The 17160-nt window shown below is 44.9% G+C and overlaps 1 protein-coding gene across 1 annotated transcript; it reads left to right on the forward strand.

Moving 5' to 3' along the window:
- The first annotated feature begins 3988 nt into the window (after positions 1 to 3988).
- Positions 3989 to 14551, forward strand: LOC149284996 (uncharacterized). The gene is made up of 4 exons (XM_089495918.1): positions 3989 to 4097; positions 6464 to 6638; positions 7490 to 7610; positions 11868 to 14551. Exons 1-4 carry the CDS (start codon positions 4087 to 4089, stop codon positions 14549 to 14551), a joined length of 2991 nt encoding a protein of 996 aa, XP_089352044.1. The 5' UTR covers positions 3989 to 4086.
- The last annotated feature ends 2609 nt before the right edge of the window (positions 14552 to 17160 follow it).

Here is a 17160-nt window from a genome sequence, read left to right on the forward strand (position 1 = left end):
AAGCCTTGCAAATTATAATAAGCTACTGCTCTCACATCTGATCTGGATGTTTGCACAGAGCCCTTTCCTCTTTCCTGGAATTGGGCTCCCTCCAAAATGGAGAAGAGGCAGCCTCATCTCCTGTCTGAAGATCATGCATGAAAACTGGAAGCTCAATGCCAGGCCCTGATGTATCGTATCTTTACTGCCACGTGTAAAAAGGGCAAGGAAAAACACCTGTTACAGGAGAAGAAAGCAAATAAAACCTGATCCTTTCTGGTCCAGGTTTAGGTCCTGAACAAAAGAAGGGAAACCAGGATTTGACTTGGGAGTTAGCGAATGTTGTGAGGCCTGCCTTGCCTGACCGGGGGCCTCCCTGGGGACCAAATCCATCTCCCTTCTCTTCCCCCTCAGTCAGCATTCTTACAAAGGAACCAAATTTAGGGGTCTCCCATTGGCATCTTGAGGCACCCACCTTTCCTTTCCTGCCAAGGAAACCCAGAAGGAGCCCTTCTTCCTAAGCAGCCAACGACCAAACCCACCAGCCTTCTAGAACCCTATTCAGGCTCCAAGCCAACCGCTAACAATGGTCCAAGTTCAGGGCTGCTTTAACTGTCTGGCTGAATGCTAGGGAATTCTGGGAACTGTAGTTTTGTGAGATATTTAGTCTTCTCTGTCAGACAACTCAGATGCCATGATAAACTAAAATTCCCAGGATTCCCAAGCACTGAACTAGGGCAGTTAAAGGGGTTTATTTCTGCTAGCTGAATTATTTCTGCAATGTGTTTTTGACCTCTGTTACTATTTGAGCGTCCACAAGGCTCTGTGGGTTTGAAGGGAAGATTCATCATCATCATCATTATAATTTCTGCAGTGTTTTTGAACCAAATTTGAGAGAGCCCTGCAGCCTGGATCTGCCCAAATCCCAAATATTGCCCTCTCAGCAAAGCCTGGAGATATTAACCTTTAAGGACCAGAGCTCCTCAAAGGCTGACTTTCCCAATCTCTCCTGAGAGACCCTCCTGGACCTAGGGCAGCCTCAAAAAAGGGGTCCCATTGAATGGGGGCCCATGTCTTTCTGAGTCTGTGGGTCCAGAGGAAGAGGACTGTTTTCCAGGACCCTCTTCCTAACCTCACAAGGCAGCTCTTAGCATTTGCCCAACACTGCTCTTGAACATGCAAAGATCAGGCAAGCAAGATCTGCTTTGCTGTTTGCAAAAAAAAGATGGAAAAACAATGGGCCCTTGGTATCCTTTGGGATTTGGTTTGGATAGCAAAATCCATGGGTGCTAAAGTCCCATTATATAATATGAGTGACCTTGGGTAAGTCACACTCTCTCAGCCTCAGAGGAAGACAAAGGGCAAAGTGGAACGCAAACCTGAAGGCAAGGAAACCCTGGGAATAGGGTCACTAGACACGAGTTCAAGGCACGCAGCACACCCCAAGCCCCCAAGGCACACTCTCTCAGCCTCAGATGATGGCAATGGTAAACACTCTTCAACAAAACCCACAAAGAGACTCCTGTGACAGTGTTGCCCTAGGATCCCCAGAAAGGAATTGAAGGCACACAATTCTACCCCCAAAGTCTGGGAGGAAAAGGTGGAGGAAAGCTTAGAAGAAGGGCTGGAGGCAGAGGAAGGCTTAGAGGAAGGGCTGGAGGCGGAGGAAGGCTTAGAGGAAGAGGAGGAGAAGAAGGAAGGCTTAGAGGGCCTGAGGAGGAGGAGAAGGAGGAGGAAGAGGAAGGGCTTACAGGAAGGTCCTGAGGAAGAGGAGGAGGAAGGCTTAGAAGAAGGACTTGAGGAGGAGGAGGAGGAGGAGGAGGAGGAGGAGGAGGAGGAGGAGGAGGAGGAGGAAGTGGAAGGGCTTACAGGAAAGGGCCTGAGGAAGAGGAGGAGGAAGGCTTAGAAGAAGGACCTGAGGAGGAGGAGGAGGAGGAGGAGGAGGAGGAGGAAGAGGAAGGGCTTACAGGAAGGGCCTGAGGAAGAGGAGGAGGAAGGCTTAGAAGAAGGACCTGAGGAGGAGGAAGAGGAAGGGCTTATAGGAAGGGCCTGAGGAAGAGGAGGAGGAAGTCTTAGAAGAAGGACCTGAGGAGGAGGAGGAGGAGGAAGAGGAAGGGCTTACAGGAAGGGCCTGAGGAAGAGGAGGAGGAAGAGAAGGAAGGCTTAGAAGAAGGACCTGAGGAGGAGGAGGAAGAGGAGGAGGAGGAAGGCTTAGAGGAAGAGGAGGAGGAGGAGGAAGGCTTAGAGGAAGAGGAGGAGGAGGAGGAGGAGGAGGAGGGCTTAGAGGAAGAGGAGGAGGAGGAGGAAGAGGAAGAGGAAGGGCTTACAGGAAGGGCCTGAGGAAGAGGAGGAGGAAGGCTTAGAAGAAGGACCTGAGGAGGAGGTGAAAGGCTTAGAGGAAGAGCCTAAGGAGGAGGCAGAGCAGAGAGACCTCTGGAGGATTCTGCAGAGGAAGAAGAAGGAGAAGAAGAAGGGGCTCCTGAGCATACGCAGAGGCCTCTGGGGGAGAAGCTACAGGGAGAAATCTCCTGGTTATAACTTATTATTACTATTATTAGTAGTAGCATTAGTATTATTTTATTTATTTATAAAGACATGGAAAGACGTATTTATAAAGAGCATCTCAGTGAGTCTCTGTATTATAGGATCAGGAAAGATTTTAGGTGTTGTTAAGCTTTGGGAATCCTGTTTGGGGTCCCTTCTGACTTTGGGGCCCTTTCATCCTCCATTTTGGGTTCCCTGAAAGCCTCAAACTGTCAACTGCCAAGCGCTGAGGCAGAGGCTGCCATTTTGTGTTCTGGCAGCCATTTTGTTTTGCTTGTGACTGTGGGGAATAATGTTCCAGAACCTTCTCTGAGCCTCAGTTGAACAGAGGAATCTCTTTCTCTCCTGAGGCTCCAGAGAGAGAAGGAGGCCAGGCTCCTTGGGCCAAAAGGAAGGAAGTGTGTCCCTTTGTGTGTCTTTTGTGTCTTTCTGAGAGGGTTTTCTTATTACAAAGCTCTGCTCCTTCTGGGGAACAAGGGTTTTAAAAGGGATCAGAAATGGGGAGCATAGTTTTAATACAAGCCTTATTCTTATTCTTCACAAACATTGGGCTTTGGCTTCTAAGAGGAGGATTGTCCCCCAAAAAAGGCCAAAAGTGGCTCCTTTGGGAGGTTTTAAAAGTCTCCCCAGTTTCCTTATTAATAGATTTTCAGACAAGAAGGAAGGAGACAGACCAGAATAACTCATATTACCAAGAATGAAACAAACAAACATACAAACAAACAACAACAACAAGAATGAGGATTAGACAGAAAAACAAACTGCTTATATTTAAAAAAAGCAAAACCATATTTAATAGGATAAAAGTACGAATTGGGTTCTTCTATCCTTTATAACCGACTGAGGCTGTATCTGAACTGCAGAAATAATCCGGTTGGAAGCCACTTTTTTTCTTTTGTAATTTATTTATAAATAATCCTTTACAAACAAAAATGAAAAAAAAACATACCAAGACATTTGCATAACAAATACAGCTACAACAACAAAAATGTACAAATACCTATATGATATACATACAACATGCAATAAATAACATCCTGATATACAAAACTGTCAGAAATGTAGTATTAACTTACTTCCCAGTTAAGCTAAGATGACCCTTTTATTTAATTTACTTAAATTCCTACAAGGTATCGATACGTGTTAAACCTCTAATGTTCCTGTAGACTTTCCATATGATATCTGGGATCGTAAATTAATAATTACTATTACAAAATAAATCAAAGCATGACCAGTCCTCTTTAGTTTTCTCAACTGATTTATCCCTCATGATTGCGGTTAAAATGTCCAATCCCTTTGCTTTTCTTAGTTTAATTATCCACTCCTCTATTTTAGGAATGTGGATGTTTTTCCAATACTGTGAGTGACCATCTACAAAATTAGTCTGGGAAATCTTTTAGCTACTTCCTTTTCCAGTTTACATGTCATATTGAGCAAAAAGATCAAAGGGTTTAAAGGTATTTCTTCCTGTAAATGCCATCAAAGAAAATGCCATCAAAGAAAACCATTATCCTGAAACATGGAAACAAGCTAATATAACTTTGCTGTTAAAAGAAGATAGAAATGCAACTGAGGTAAAGAGCTATAGGCTTATTTCCTTATTAGATATGGATTATAAATTATTTTCTATGATTTTGGCCCATAGACTCAAAAAAAGGTTCTCAAACACTGGATTCATAAGGACAAGTCAGTGGTAATATACAAAACGTCTGAAATATAATTGAATATTTTCAAAGGCACAACGAAAAAACACTTATCTTTTTAGAAAAGGCCTTCGATAACATAGGATGGGATATGTTATTTGTGACACTTGAAAAATGGAAATAGGAGCTTCTTATTATAGATGGATAAAGGCAATGTATAAAGATCAAAGAGCAAAACTAATTGTTAACTATAAAAAAAACAGAGGAATTTGAGATTTCTAAAGGTAAATGGCAAGCTTTCCCACTTTCACCCCTTTTGTTTATTCTGATCCTTGAAGCACTGAATAATAGGATAAGATTAGAAAATAAGATCAATGGAATAAAAATTAAAAACAACTGAGTTTAAAATGAGAGTCTTCTCAGAAGACATTACTATTCCCTGGAGAACCCAGAAAAGAGCACAAGGGAAATGATGGATGTAATAGTGGAATTGGAATATGTTTCAGGACTAAAAGGAAACAGAGACAAAACAACATTAATAACAAAAAATATGGGGAAAAGGAAGAACAAATCCTGGAAGAAATCAGTGGATTTAAAGAGGGAAAGAAAGTTAAATATCTAGCAATAAATTTAACAAATAAAAACTCATATCCATTTCACAATAACTATGAGACACATGGAAGGAAATCAGAAAAGACCTAGAAAAATGGGGGGAATTACACTTATCGCTATTAGTTACAATATCACTGATCCAAATGAGTTTCCTTCCTGAAATACTGTTTCTGTTTCAAGCGATACCCATCATCCAGAATGAAAAACCATTGAATCTATGGCAAAAGGAAATCTCAAAATGTATTTGGAATAAAAAAAGAGCCAGGATAAAAACGAAAATACTTTGTGATGACAAATTAGAGGAGGGCTGGGTTTACCAAACTCAAAACTTTATTATGCTGCTTGTTGTTTAGTTTGTATTAGAGAATGGGTTTTGTTAGAGAATGAACAGTTGTTATGTCCGGAGGGTGAACATTTAAGATTTGGGTGGCATGGATACCTAATTTACGGTAAAGAGAAAGTCCATAAAGAAAGCACAAACCATTTCATAAGAAAAGCTCTATTGAAGATCTGGGGGAAACAAGTGTAGAATATGTCCAAAAATACCTTTATGGTGTTTGCCACATGAGGCTCTTTTCGGGAGGAAAGGTATCCAGAAAACTAACTGGTTAAGATACAAGGATGTACTGAAAGAATCGCAAGGAAAACTAGAGATCAAAACACAAGAAGAACCTAAAGAATCTGGCCTAGATTGTCACTGGTATCTTCATCGTCAAATGAGGGAGAGGTTTAAAATAGATGTGAAATTAGAAGGAATACAAAATGCAAAATGGGAATTGTGGAAGCCATGCTCCATGTTCATTCCATGCCTGATGAGAGTGTTGGGTGCGAGGCATTGGAGAAGCATCCAGCTGTGTTTCTCTAGCCAGAAGCCAAAGGAAGGCATTCTCCTCTGAGGGCCACTGGGGAGGTCAGGAGGTTTCAGCAGATGATGCGCTCATTTCACATCTAGCTACAGGGACATAGCCAGGGTCCTCTCCAATTCCCCATCCCCTGACCCCCCTCCACTCTCACAAGGCATGGAGTGTCAGGACCATGGTGAACAGGTCTGAGGAAATGACATGCATGTGGCCACTAGATGGAGCTGTTGTGGAAGTCATTGACAGCTCTAGTGGCAGTTAGATGTGTCAGCATTTAAACAGTGCATCACTGGAATGTTGATGCAACTGTCAACTGTCATTCTCAACTGTCACTGAGGAAGAGTCAGACAGTGTGTGCCTCAGAGTGGGTTGTTACTGGTGTGGATGGTGGAGGGTGTCGATGTATATAGTGTTGTACACAGTGGAACTTCTTATAGGAATAAAAGCCTCATCTGAGAGAAGATTACAGTGTCTCTTTGCTCATTGAGAAAGCGACAGGTGTTTCTTCAGTTCACAATCTACTGACTACAGTCAAGGTGGAGAATCTGGTGCCATACGTTAACATGTTGCCTCACGTGCTGCGCAACATAGCAACGTCAAAAGCATTTTAACATGGAGTATCTGTTGTGTAGGGGAGCTGCAGTGAATCTATGCTAGGTCCAGGGGGCTTTGGTGAAGAGGGAGGAAGGGGATACCCATCTCTGCATTGGCCCAAAGGAGGCATATGTCACCTGTGTATTTCACTAGCACCATGCTGTTCTCTGTGTCTTTGAGTGATGTGGGATTTTTTGACAAACCAAGCCTAACCCTAGTCTCTTTTCTCAGGAACTTCATATCGGTCTCCTTGTACACAGCTTTGGGGCATATTTTGCTGGAAGAGACCCAACTGCAGGGCCACCAGGACACCCTCCCCCTTACCCACCTAATGGCTAACACAGAGGCCAAGCAGAGGAAGTTGGGCTCCAAGAGAAAGAGGCGGTTGAAGTACAACAACTCTTTGGTGAGTTGCCATCCTTACTATTAGTTTCATTTGTGTCATTGTTGGGCCAGCTCATGAAAGCAAGTGGAGAACATATTGTCCCAGTTTGGCAGAGAAAGTTCAGGTTAATCCTCTGTCACCCTACTTTTTCAGATGCTTTCAAAAATATCCCGTTTTCTCTCTCCTCCAGCCACTTTCCTCCTTCTCCTCAACTCATTTCAGTTGCTGCAAAATGACTTCCAAGGAGTTTGCACCCCATCAACTCAAAAGGGGGGAGAGGAGAGGAGATAAGTTGCCAGGGTCTTCCCTTGCCAGGAGGGTGAGGCAAAAGCAAACTGCTGTGCCCTTCATAGCTTGTGTGATCTTCCCAATAAACAACTTTGGCCATCCTCACCACCTTCTGGTGTTGCTTGTCCACATGTGCCTTGCTTTTTCGGTCTGTGAAATGTTGGGGATATGGGAGACCATCTCTGGATCTAAACTGAGGATGGGCCCAGTGGCCCTCAAGTCCAGAGTGCTCCCCAGAACTGGTTTTTAAAATGACATTTGCCTCCGAAATTTGGCAAGAAATGGCTAAATGCACCATAATTCTTTTGTGGCTAAATAGAATGTATGTGTTTGGATAGTCAGTATCCTAATCCATCCTCAATAGCTGAACCATGGCCTAAATTATATTTTTATTATATTGTAGATTATATTGAAAGGATTCAGGAGAAACATCTCAAAGGCAGTAGCTTTTTTCTGGCTGACGGCATTTAAAGTTTATTTCCTGGACTGAATTCTGAAGCGATCAAATAATATTTGGATGCACCATGTTCTTTCCTCCCCTTTTGCTTAGTCACTCTCTGGATGAGGGCTATTTTCTATTTCAGGTGACCTTTGCAGATGTGGCAGTATATTTCTCTGAAGAAGAATGGAATCTGTTGACAAAGAAACAGAAACTTTTGTACAATTCTGTAATGATGGACAATTATGAGAATGTGGCTTCTGTAGGTAAGGAACCTGAACCCATTGCTCTTTCTATAAAGACTGAGGGCCCTTTCATACTATATTATCGTGTCGCTATGGTTCCATTAGAATTATAGACCAGCAACATCAGGGACTGCCTGAAGGAAGAGGCCCCTCCCTCTTCAACTGTCATCTCGGCCTCAGAGGGAGCCATCAGGCAGACCAGCTACATCAGGGACTGCCTGAAGGAAGAGGCCCCTCCCTCTTCAACTGTCATCTCGGCCTCAGAGGGAGCCATCAGGCAGACCCAGCAACATCAGGGACTGCCTGAAGGAAGAGGCCCCTCCCTCCTCAACTGTCATCTCGGCCTCAGAGGGAGCCATCAGGCAGACCCAGCAACATCAGGGACTGCCTGAAGGAAGAGGCCCCTCCCTCCTCAACTGTCATCTCGGCCTCAGAGGGAGACATCAGGCAGACCCAGCAACATCAGGGACTGCCTGAAGGAAGAGGCCCCTCCCTCCTCAACTGTCATCTCGGCCTCAGAGGGAGCCATCAGGCAGACCAGCAACATCTTGGACTGCCTGAAGGAAGAGGCCCCTCCCTCCTCAACTGTCATCTCGGCCTCAGAGGGAGCCATCAGGCAGACCAGCAACATCTTGGACTGCCTGAAGGAAGAGGCCCCTCCCTCCTCAACTGTCATCTCGGCCTCAGAGGGAGCCATCAGGCAGACCAGCAACATCAGGGACTGCCTGAAGGAAGAGGCCCCTCCCTCCTCAACTGTCATCTCGGCCTCAGAGGGAGCCATCAGGCAGACCAGCAACATCAGGGACTGCCTGAAGGAAGAGGCCCCTCCCTCCTCAACTGTCATCTCGGCCTCAGAAGGAGCCATCAGGCAGTCCCAGCAACATCGGGGACTGCCTGAAGGAAGAGGCCCCTCCCTCCTCAACTGTCATCTCGGCCTCAGAGGGAGCCATCAGGCAGACCAGCAACATCTTGGACTGCCTGAAGGATGAGACTTCTCCCTCCTTTAACTGTGTTTTTTATTGTATTATGATTTTACTGTACACCGCTATGATCATTGCGGAATAGCGGTATATAAATAAAACATATTATTATTATTATTATTATTATAGTATCATAGAATAGGAATAGACCACAAGGGCCATCCAGTTGAACCCCCTTCTGCCATGCAGGAATACACATTCAAATCACCCCCAAGAGATGGCCATCCAGCCTCTTGAAAGACCTCCAAAAAAGAGGACTCCACCAAACTCTAAGGGAGTATATTCCACTGTATAAGAGCTCTTACTGTCACAAAGTTCCTGCTAATGTTTCGGTGGAACCTCTTTCCCTGTGGCTTGCATCCATTATGGTGTCTCCCTTTCTCTGTAGCAGCAGAAAGCAAGCCTTTTCCTTGCGCAAAATGACACCCTTTCAAATATTGAACAATGGCTATCATATCCACTCTTTATCTTCTCTTACCCAGGCCAAACATAACCAGCTCTCTAAGCTGCTCCTCATAGAGCCTGATGTTTTCCAGACCCTTCACCACTTCGGTTGCCCTCCTTTGGACATGCTCCAATTTGTCAACATCCTTTTTGAATTGTGGGGCCCAGAACTGGACACAGGATTATTCCAAGTGAGGCCTGACCAAAGCAGAATAGAGTGGCACTATTACTTCTCTTGATCTAGAAACTATTCTTGTAATGATGCTCCCTAGAATCACATGGGCCTTTGTAGCTGCTGCATCACACTGTTGGCCCATGTTCAACTTGTGGTCTCCTTGGAATCCTTGAGCCCTTTAAAGCATAGTTTAATTGTGATAGCAACATCCTGTAGAATATCTGAATTTGTAGTTCAGTGAGGCACTATTGCTCTCCAGTTTCTAAGGATTCTAAATACTCCATCCTAAACTTCCTATTCTAGGATTTTGTGGGGAAAAGCCATAGAGATTAATGCTTTTCACACCCAAATTGTACTCAGCACATCCCTGGGCAAGTTTCCTACTTTTTTTGGCGCCTCTTCCATCCTTTTAAAGCTCTGGAGAGTCTTCTTGGGGGAAAGACCTCTCTTGGGCCTGCAGTGGCTCAGAGAGAGCTCAACAGTGGTAAAATGGCCTCCACTTCCCCAAAGGGATGCTGTTGGATGTTGAGGGGCAAAATATTATTTCATTCTGACCCCCCTCCCCCCCAGCAATACAATGTGGGGTTGCCCCTGAGATCTCCTCCAAACCCCATCAGTAGTCCATGCCTGTCTTATAGATGTTTTAAGGCTGTTTTAAGACTGCTCCCTGGCACTTTACCCTCACCAAAATTGGAGTCCAGGTCCCAGCTCCTTTGCTCTGCCTTTGCCAATGAATTATTTGTATATTGATTATCCCGCCTTTCTCAAGAAATGGGCCTCAAAGTGTCCCTTTTATGCATCACACTCTGTGGGTATGTGTCTGTGATAAAGAGACGGATGGAAAGTGAAAAAGTGAAAGGCATGGAAGAGATGCTGAAAATGAGATGCTGATGAGCAAGAAAGAAGGTTAGAGAGCAGAGGGAGAAAGTGAAGGGGATCAGGCCTCTGGGAGCCAGGAGGGGAAGGCAGGAGCAAAGCCAGGATCGCCTAGCTCTGTGCGGAGAGGAAGGGACCCCTGGGAAGGGCCAGGAGAGGGGCCTTGGGGATTGGGAGGCAGTTCTGACAAATTTTAAGAACTGGTTTCAGTGAACTAATGAGAACCGGCTCAGGTCCTTGTTTTCAGACATATTAAGTGGTTTCATTTAGCAATTATGAGTAATATTTAGGAAGGAAGGAAAGGAGGACACAATTAGAGAAAAAGCACTTTTATTTTCCAACCTGAGCTTGCTTAGCTGCCTTTTTGGTTCCAGAGGCCCTTTGTTACCCAAAATGCTGGAGTCTGGGGAGGACACTTGCAAGTGCTATGCTTTTGGGGGGGGGGGATTTGGTACTTAGCTCAAAGAAGAGACATAATTTTGTTCAGGCAACAGTGACCTCGGAGGTCAGCCCAACTATACCAGGCACGAAATCTCACATAACTCCAGAGGCATTTCAAATGGGGTTTTATGTTTTATTTAGGGAAAAAGCAAAATACATGCACTCACACGGCGCGCGCACACACACACACACACACACACACACACAAGCATTCATTCATACACACAAGAGGTAAGTAAAAAAGGTGGGATTGGTGAATAATGTAAAGCTATACTAATGGTAATACATTTCCTAGAATGTTCTTGATTCCAATTGCTGAGGGTCCTGCAAGGGAACGGAAAGTGGTTTAGTTGAGTATATTGAGGCGCTTAGCCATGTAAACCAACAGAGTTTCTCTCTGCAACGGGACTGACGCCAAAGAACAGTAAATATCAGGGCGGACATTTATACTGAAATTGTTGCTTATGGACAGAGACTGAGTGTTCAAAATGGTTTAAATCGCTTTAGTATGTTTCCTGGGTGGGGAAAGAATTGTCTGAATCCAAACTGAATGCAACGGATGCTTGATGCAAATACCTCAGACAAAAGGGATTAGCACACCGGCTCTCAGGTCCTTCTTAGCTCTGAATTCCAGTCCTGTTCATAAGCCAATGTACAGCGCAATCTGAAAGCAACACTTCCAGATTCAGCTCAACAATAACATAGCAGAGTATGGAAACAAATATCCAGATATAGGTTTTGGCAATGCACTGACTACTGTCCACACTTAAAAGTAACTCACAGACACAGTTGATTTCACCCAAGTCCTTGGAGGTTCTCTATCCTGAATTGCAAAATAATACAAATCTTTACAAGCTCTCTGACTTCCATCAACTTCACAATCTCTTGTACACACAACTCCAATCCAGTCTACACCAATCTGCAGATGAGCTGTATAGTGTATTGGTTGTGAGTCATCTGGTGCAAAAGAGCATGAAGTGACCTCTGCAGTTAGATTGCATCATGCTTTGGGCTCTGACTCAGTACTCTATGGCAGCCTCATAGGAAATGATGCCACTTGTCAATCAAAATATTTTAAATCATGTTTAATGGAATATTTTTTCAACAGCCCTTTGACTATCTGCTTCGACCAATTCCCTTAAGGGAGTTCTACTACAATCTCTTCTTTGCTCCTGTCAGTAGGGATACAATTGTTCCATGGATTTCGGGACATCTGCAATAGTGTCATGCTCGGGTCACTCTCACCAACTTAATTAATTTAATATCAAATAGGGAGGGTTCAGCAAGGGTTAAAAATTGGGGTAGCACCCTCCTCTCTTAATTCTGATATTCATTCTTGACTGTGATTGTCCTTCTTTACAGAAGAACTTGTGAGTCATGAGAGAGTCCACACAAGAAAGAAGTCACATAAATGCCAGCACTGTGGGAAAAATGTTGCTTGCAAGTCAATCCTAGTGGCACATGAGAGAGTCCACACAGGAGAGAAGCCATACAAATACCAGCATTGTGGGAAATGTTTTTCTCGGCAACCACACCTAGTGATACATCAGAGAGTCCACATAGGAGAGAAGCCATACAAATGCCAGCATTGTGGGAAATGTTTTTCTCGGCAGCCACACCTAGTGAAACATCAGAGAGTCCACACAGGAGAGAAGCCATACAAATGCCAGCATTGTGGGAAATGTTTTTCTCGGCAGCCACACCTATTGATACATCAGAGAGTCCACACAGGAGAGAAGCCACACAAATGCCAACATTGTGGGAAATGTTTTTCTCGGCAGCCACACCTATTGATACATCAGAGAGTCCACACAGGAGAGAAGCCACACAAATGCCAACATTGTGGGAAATGTTTTTCTCGGCAACCACACCTAGTGATACATCAGAGAGTCCACATAGGAGAGAAGCCATACAAATGCCAACATTGTGGGAAATGTTTTTCTCGGCAGCCACACCTAGTGAAACATCAGAGAGTCCACACAGGAGAGAAGCCATACAAATGCCAGCATTGTGGGAAATGTTTTTCTCGGCAGCCACACCTATTGATACATCAGAGAGTCCACACAGGAGAGAAGCCATACAAATGCCAGCATTGTGGGAAATGTTTTTCTCGGCAGCCACACCTATTGATACATCAGAGAGTCCACACAGGAGAGAAGCCATACGAATGCCAGCATTGTGGGAAATGTTTTTCTCGGCAGCCACACCTAGTGAAACATCAGAGAGTCCACACAGGTGAGAAGCCATACAAATGCCAGCATTGTGGGAAATGTTTTTCTCGGCAGCCACACCTAGTGATAGATCAGAGAGTCCACACAGGACAGAAGCCTTACAAATGCCAGCATTGTGGGAAATGTTTTTCTCGGCAGCCACACCTAGTGACACATCAGAGAGTCCACACAGGAGAGAAGCCATACAAATGCCAGCATTGTGGGAAATGTTTTTCTCGGCAGCCACACCTAGTGAAACATCAGAGAGTCCACACAGGAGAGAAGCCATACAAATGCCAGCATTGTGGGAAATGTTTTTCTCGGCAGCCACACCTAGTGATACATCAGAGAGTCCACACAGGAGAGAAGCCATACAAATGCCAGCATTGTGGGAAATGTTTTTCTCGGCAGCCACACCTAGTGATACATCAGAGAGTCCACACAGGAGAGAAGCCATACAAATGCCAGCGTTGTGGGAAATGTTTTTCTGAGAAGTCAAGCCTAGTTAAACATCAAAGAGTCCACACAGGAGAGAAGCCATACAAATGCCAGCGTTGTGAGAAATGTTTTTCGTCAAAGTCAAATCTAGTGATACATCAGAGAGTCCACACAGGAGAGAAGCCATACAAATGCCAGCATTGTGGGAAATGTTTTTCTCGGCAGCCACACCTAGTGATACATCAGAGAGTCCACACAGGAGAGAAGCCATACAAATGCCAGCATTGTGGGAAATGTTTTTCTCGGCAGCCACACCTAGTGAAACATCAGAGAGTCCACACAGGAGAGAAGCCATACAAATGCCAGCATTGTGGGAAATGTTTTTCTCGGCAGCCACACCTAGTGATAGATCAGAGAGTCCACACAGGACAGAAGCCTTACAAATGCCAGCATTGTGGGAAATGTTTTTCTCGGCAGCCACACCTAGTGAAACATCAGAGAGTCCACACAGGAGAGAAGCCATACAAATGCCAGCATTGTGGGAAATGTTTTTCTCGGCAGCCACACCTAGTGATACATCAGAGAGTCCACACAGGAGAGAAGCCATACAAATGCCAGCATTGTGGGAAATGTTTTTCTGAGAAGTCAAGCCTAGTTAAACATCAAAGAGTCCACACAGGAGAGAAGCCATACAAATGCCAGCGTTGTGAGAAATGTTTTTCGTCAAAGTCAAATCTAGTGATACATCAGAGAGTCCACACAGGAGAGAAGCCATACAAATGCCAGCATTGTGGGAAATGTTTTTCTCGGCAGCCACACCTATTGATACATCAGAGAGTCCACACAGGAGAGAAGCCATACAAATGCCAGCATTGTGGGAAATGTTTTTCTCGGCAGCCACACCTATTGATACATCAGAGAGTCCACACAGGAGAGAAGCCATACAAATGCCAGCATTGTGGGAAATGTTTTTCTCGGCAGCCACACCTATTGATACATCAGAGAGTCCACACAGGACAGAAGCCTTACAAATGCCAGCATTGTGGGAAATGTTTTTCTCGGCAGCCACACCTAGTGACACATCAGAGAGTCCACACAGGAGAGAAGCCATACAAATGCCAGCATTGTGGGAAATGTTTTTCTCGGCAGCCACACCTAGTGATACATCAGAGAGTCCACACAGGAGAGAAGCCATACAAATGCCAGCATTGTGGGAAATGTTTTTCTCGGCAGCCACACCTAGTGATACATCAGAGAGTCCACACAGGAGAGAAGCCATACAAATGCCAGCGTTGTGAGAAATGTTTTTCGTCAAAGTCAATTCTAGTGAAACATCAGAGAGTCCACACAGGAGAGAAGCCATACAAATGCCAGCATTGTGGGAAAAGGTATGCCTAGAAATCAGTCCTTGTCATGCATCAGAGAGTCCACACAGGAGAGAAGCCACTCCAATCTCAGCAGTAAACTAACATTGTTTTTGTCAATAAGAAATATAAAAAGGATATTTTCAATCCAATAATGCAAAGAAATGCCCTTGTGATTTTGTGTGTTACGTTTGTCTGTCTATATGTCTGTTTCTGTTTTAAAGTTATAGTTTGTTAAGTTTAATTGCTATTAGTATAGATAATTGCTTCAGGTTATAAACTTGGCTGGGGATTATGGGTCATGGCATAGGTCAGCTAGATGGGGGTGCTGGGATTATTTTTTACAACTGGCTAGAATAGTTATGGGAATGATAGCTTTTGGAAAGTTTGGGATGTTGTCTGAAGAAAGGTGGGGGCAGGTATTAACAGAAAGGGGTCTAGTTTCTGGGAATGGCAAAGGGGGCCTTGTTCCCTTTGGGGCATAGACTGTGTGACTGTGGAGGTGGAGGCTAGGATTGGAAGAGGGTGGGTTTTAGGTGTTGGGGTTTCAATGTATTCTTTGTCTTGGGGAGGGCAGTTCTGGTTTAAACCTGAATTTCTGATGTTTTCTCAATAAAGTTATTTGTTGTTTCAATGTGTTGGACTCTTTGTTGTACAGAAGTTCTGAATTTGCACAAAATACACTTTATTCTCTCATCAGTCCTCAGCTCCATTCCCAGCCATAAGCAGAAAAGAGGCAAACACACACAAACACATACCAAACAGACAGATAGAGCTCTATGTACAAAGCAGAGCCTTCCTTCCTTCCCTTTCCCTCCTGAGTCCAGCTCCTCCTTGGGCTCCATTCTGGCATCCTCCAAGTCTCCTCAAAGGAAGGAAGAAAGGAAAGAAGGGTGCACTCCTTCCCTTTCCGCAAAGGCTGTCAACCGAATAAGCCTCAGCAGCAGCAGCAAGGCCCTGGTGATCCCTGCGCATGCTCAGGAGGGGCCTTTGCGGCATGTGCACATGCTCAGTCTCAGGCCCTGAAGCCATTGCTGCCCTCACAGTCTGTTCAGAGGGAGGAGGAGATGGAAGTGGGGGAGAGAAATGTATGAGAAAAAGGGGGCAGGGGGCACTTGAGGAGAGGCATGGTCATGGGGGGGGGAGGGGCAGGGTCCTTAAGATGTAAAAAGCCCCTCCCTCCTGGAAAGTGGGGCAGAGGAGAGACTCTCCCTTCCTTCCTCCTCATTTGGGGGGAGATAAGGGCTGGCAAGCCCCCCTCTTTGGTCTTCCAGTGGGGGCACCCTCTTCATCTCTGGGAAGAGGGGAGGCTCCCAGTCAAAAGACTTTTGTAACACAAAAAGCATCAGATAGCATAGGCTTCAATAGCATTGGAAACAACAGCTTTCTGGGGGGAAGGGGTTTTCCCTGGGGGAAGGGGGCTCTGTCTGTGGGGGAGAGAAGAGCCCAGATTTAGGCCAAAGCCAAGAGCAGGCAGACAGAGGGAGCTCAAAGGCCCTTCTGGGGAGAGGGATTCCCCCCTGGCAACTAGGCTTAGAGGCCCACAGGATCTGAATTAGCCCCCCCCCCCCAACACATCCTTTCCTTACCCTTCACAACAACCCTGCAAAGATCAGTCATCCTCCTCTGGGAACATGCAGAAAGGACATGTTAGTTCTTTTCCTGAAAACCCCCTTCCTTGAAGGGATGGAGGTTAAAGGAAGGAAAGAAGGAAAGTGCCAAGGGAAGAGATGGCATAAAGGGGGCTGCTGAAAGACAGGGGGCATCTGGATAGGACTCCCTCAGCTGCCATTTTGGGAAAGAGGGCTCTGTCTCTGGACAGAGAGACGGAGAATGTGCTCATTTGGGGAAATGTTAGGGTCCCTCTATTGGGCCACATTCTCCTCTGCCCTGGAGCCTTCTTTTGAAGCCCCATAGACAGGGAAGATCTAGGCCATGCCCTCCCCAGGAAAGGAAGCCCCCTCCCTTTGCAGGCCCCATAGACGGAGGGAAGATAAGAAGATGATAAAGAGGGGAAATCCCCTGGAGTGGATGGATCTACAGCTAGATATTATTAAATATTTCAAGGGGAAGTAGTGGATCCACTATATAAATGGTTTAATCCTATTAATGCAGAGGGGATTCCAGACTCATGGGAGCTAGCGAGTGTCACTTTAATTCCTAAAGTAGGAAAGGACAGCTTGTTAATGACTAATTATAGACCAATAAGTTTGCTGAACACTGATTATAAGAGATTCACACAAATACTTGCCAGCAGACTGAAGGGAATTTTGAATTCGACAATTGGGAAGGAGCAAAACGGATTTTTACCGGGCAGACAGATTAGGATCAATATCAGAACGATTATAAATTGTCTTGAATTTTACCAGGTCAATAATGAGAAAAAAAGTGCCCTAATTGCTATTGACACGGAGAAAGCCTTCGACGGCGTGAGATGGGATTTTTTTTGATAGAAGTGGTAAAAAGTATGGAAATGGGAGACAATAAGGCAAATATATAATCGGCAAAGAGCTAAATTATCAATGGAGAAAGATCCCAAGAATGTATGGTAAATAAGGGCACAAGGCAAGGATGCCCGATATCACCGCTTTTATTCTTAGAAGTGATGGAAATTTTGATTTCCTCTGTTAAAGGTAATCCAAA

The sequence above is a fragment of the Sceloporus occidentalis genome, unplaced genomic scaffold (genome assembly GCF_023333645.1).
Source record: "Sceloporus occidentalis isolate IW3139 unplaced genomic scaffold, rSceOcc1.0.p SCAF_86, whole genome shotgun sequence".
NCBI classification, from domain to species: domain Eukaryota; kingdom Metazoa; phylum Chordata; class Lepidosauria; order Squamata; family Phrynosomatidae; genus Sceloporus; species Sceloporus occidentalis.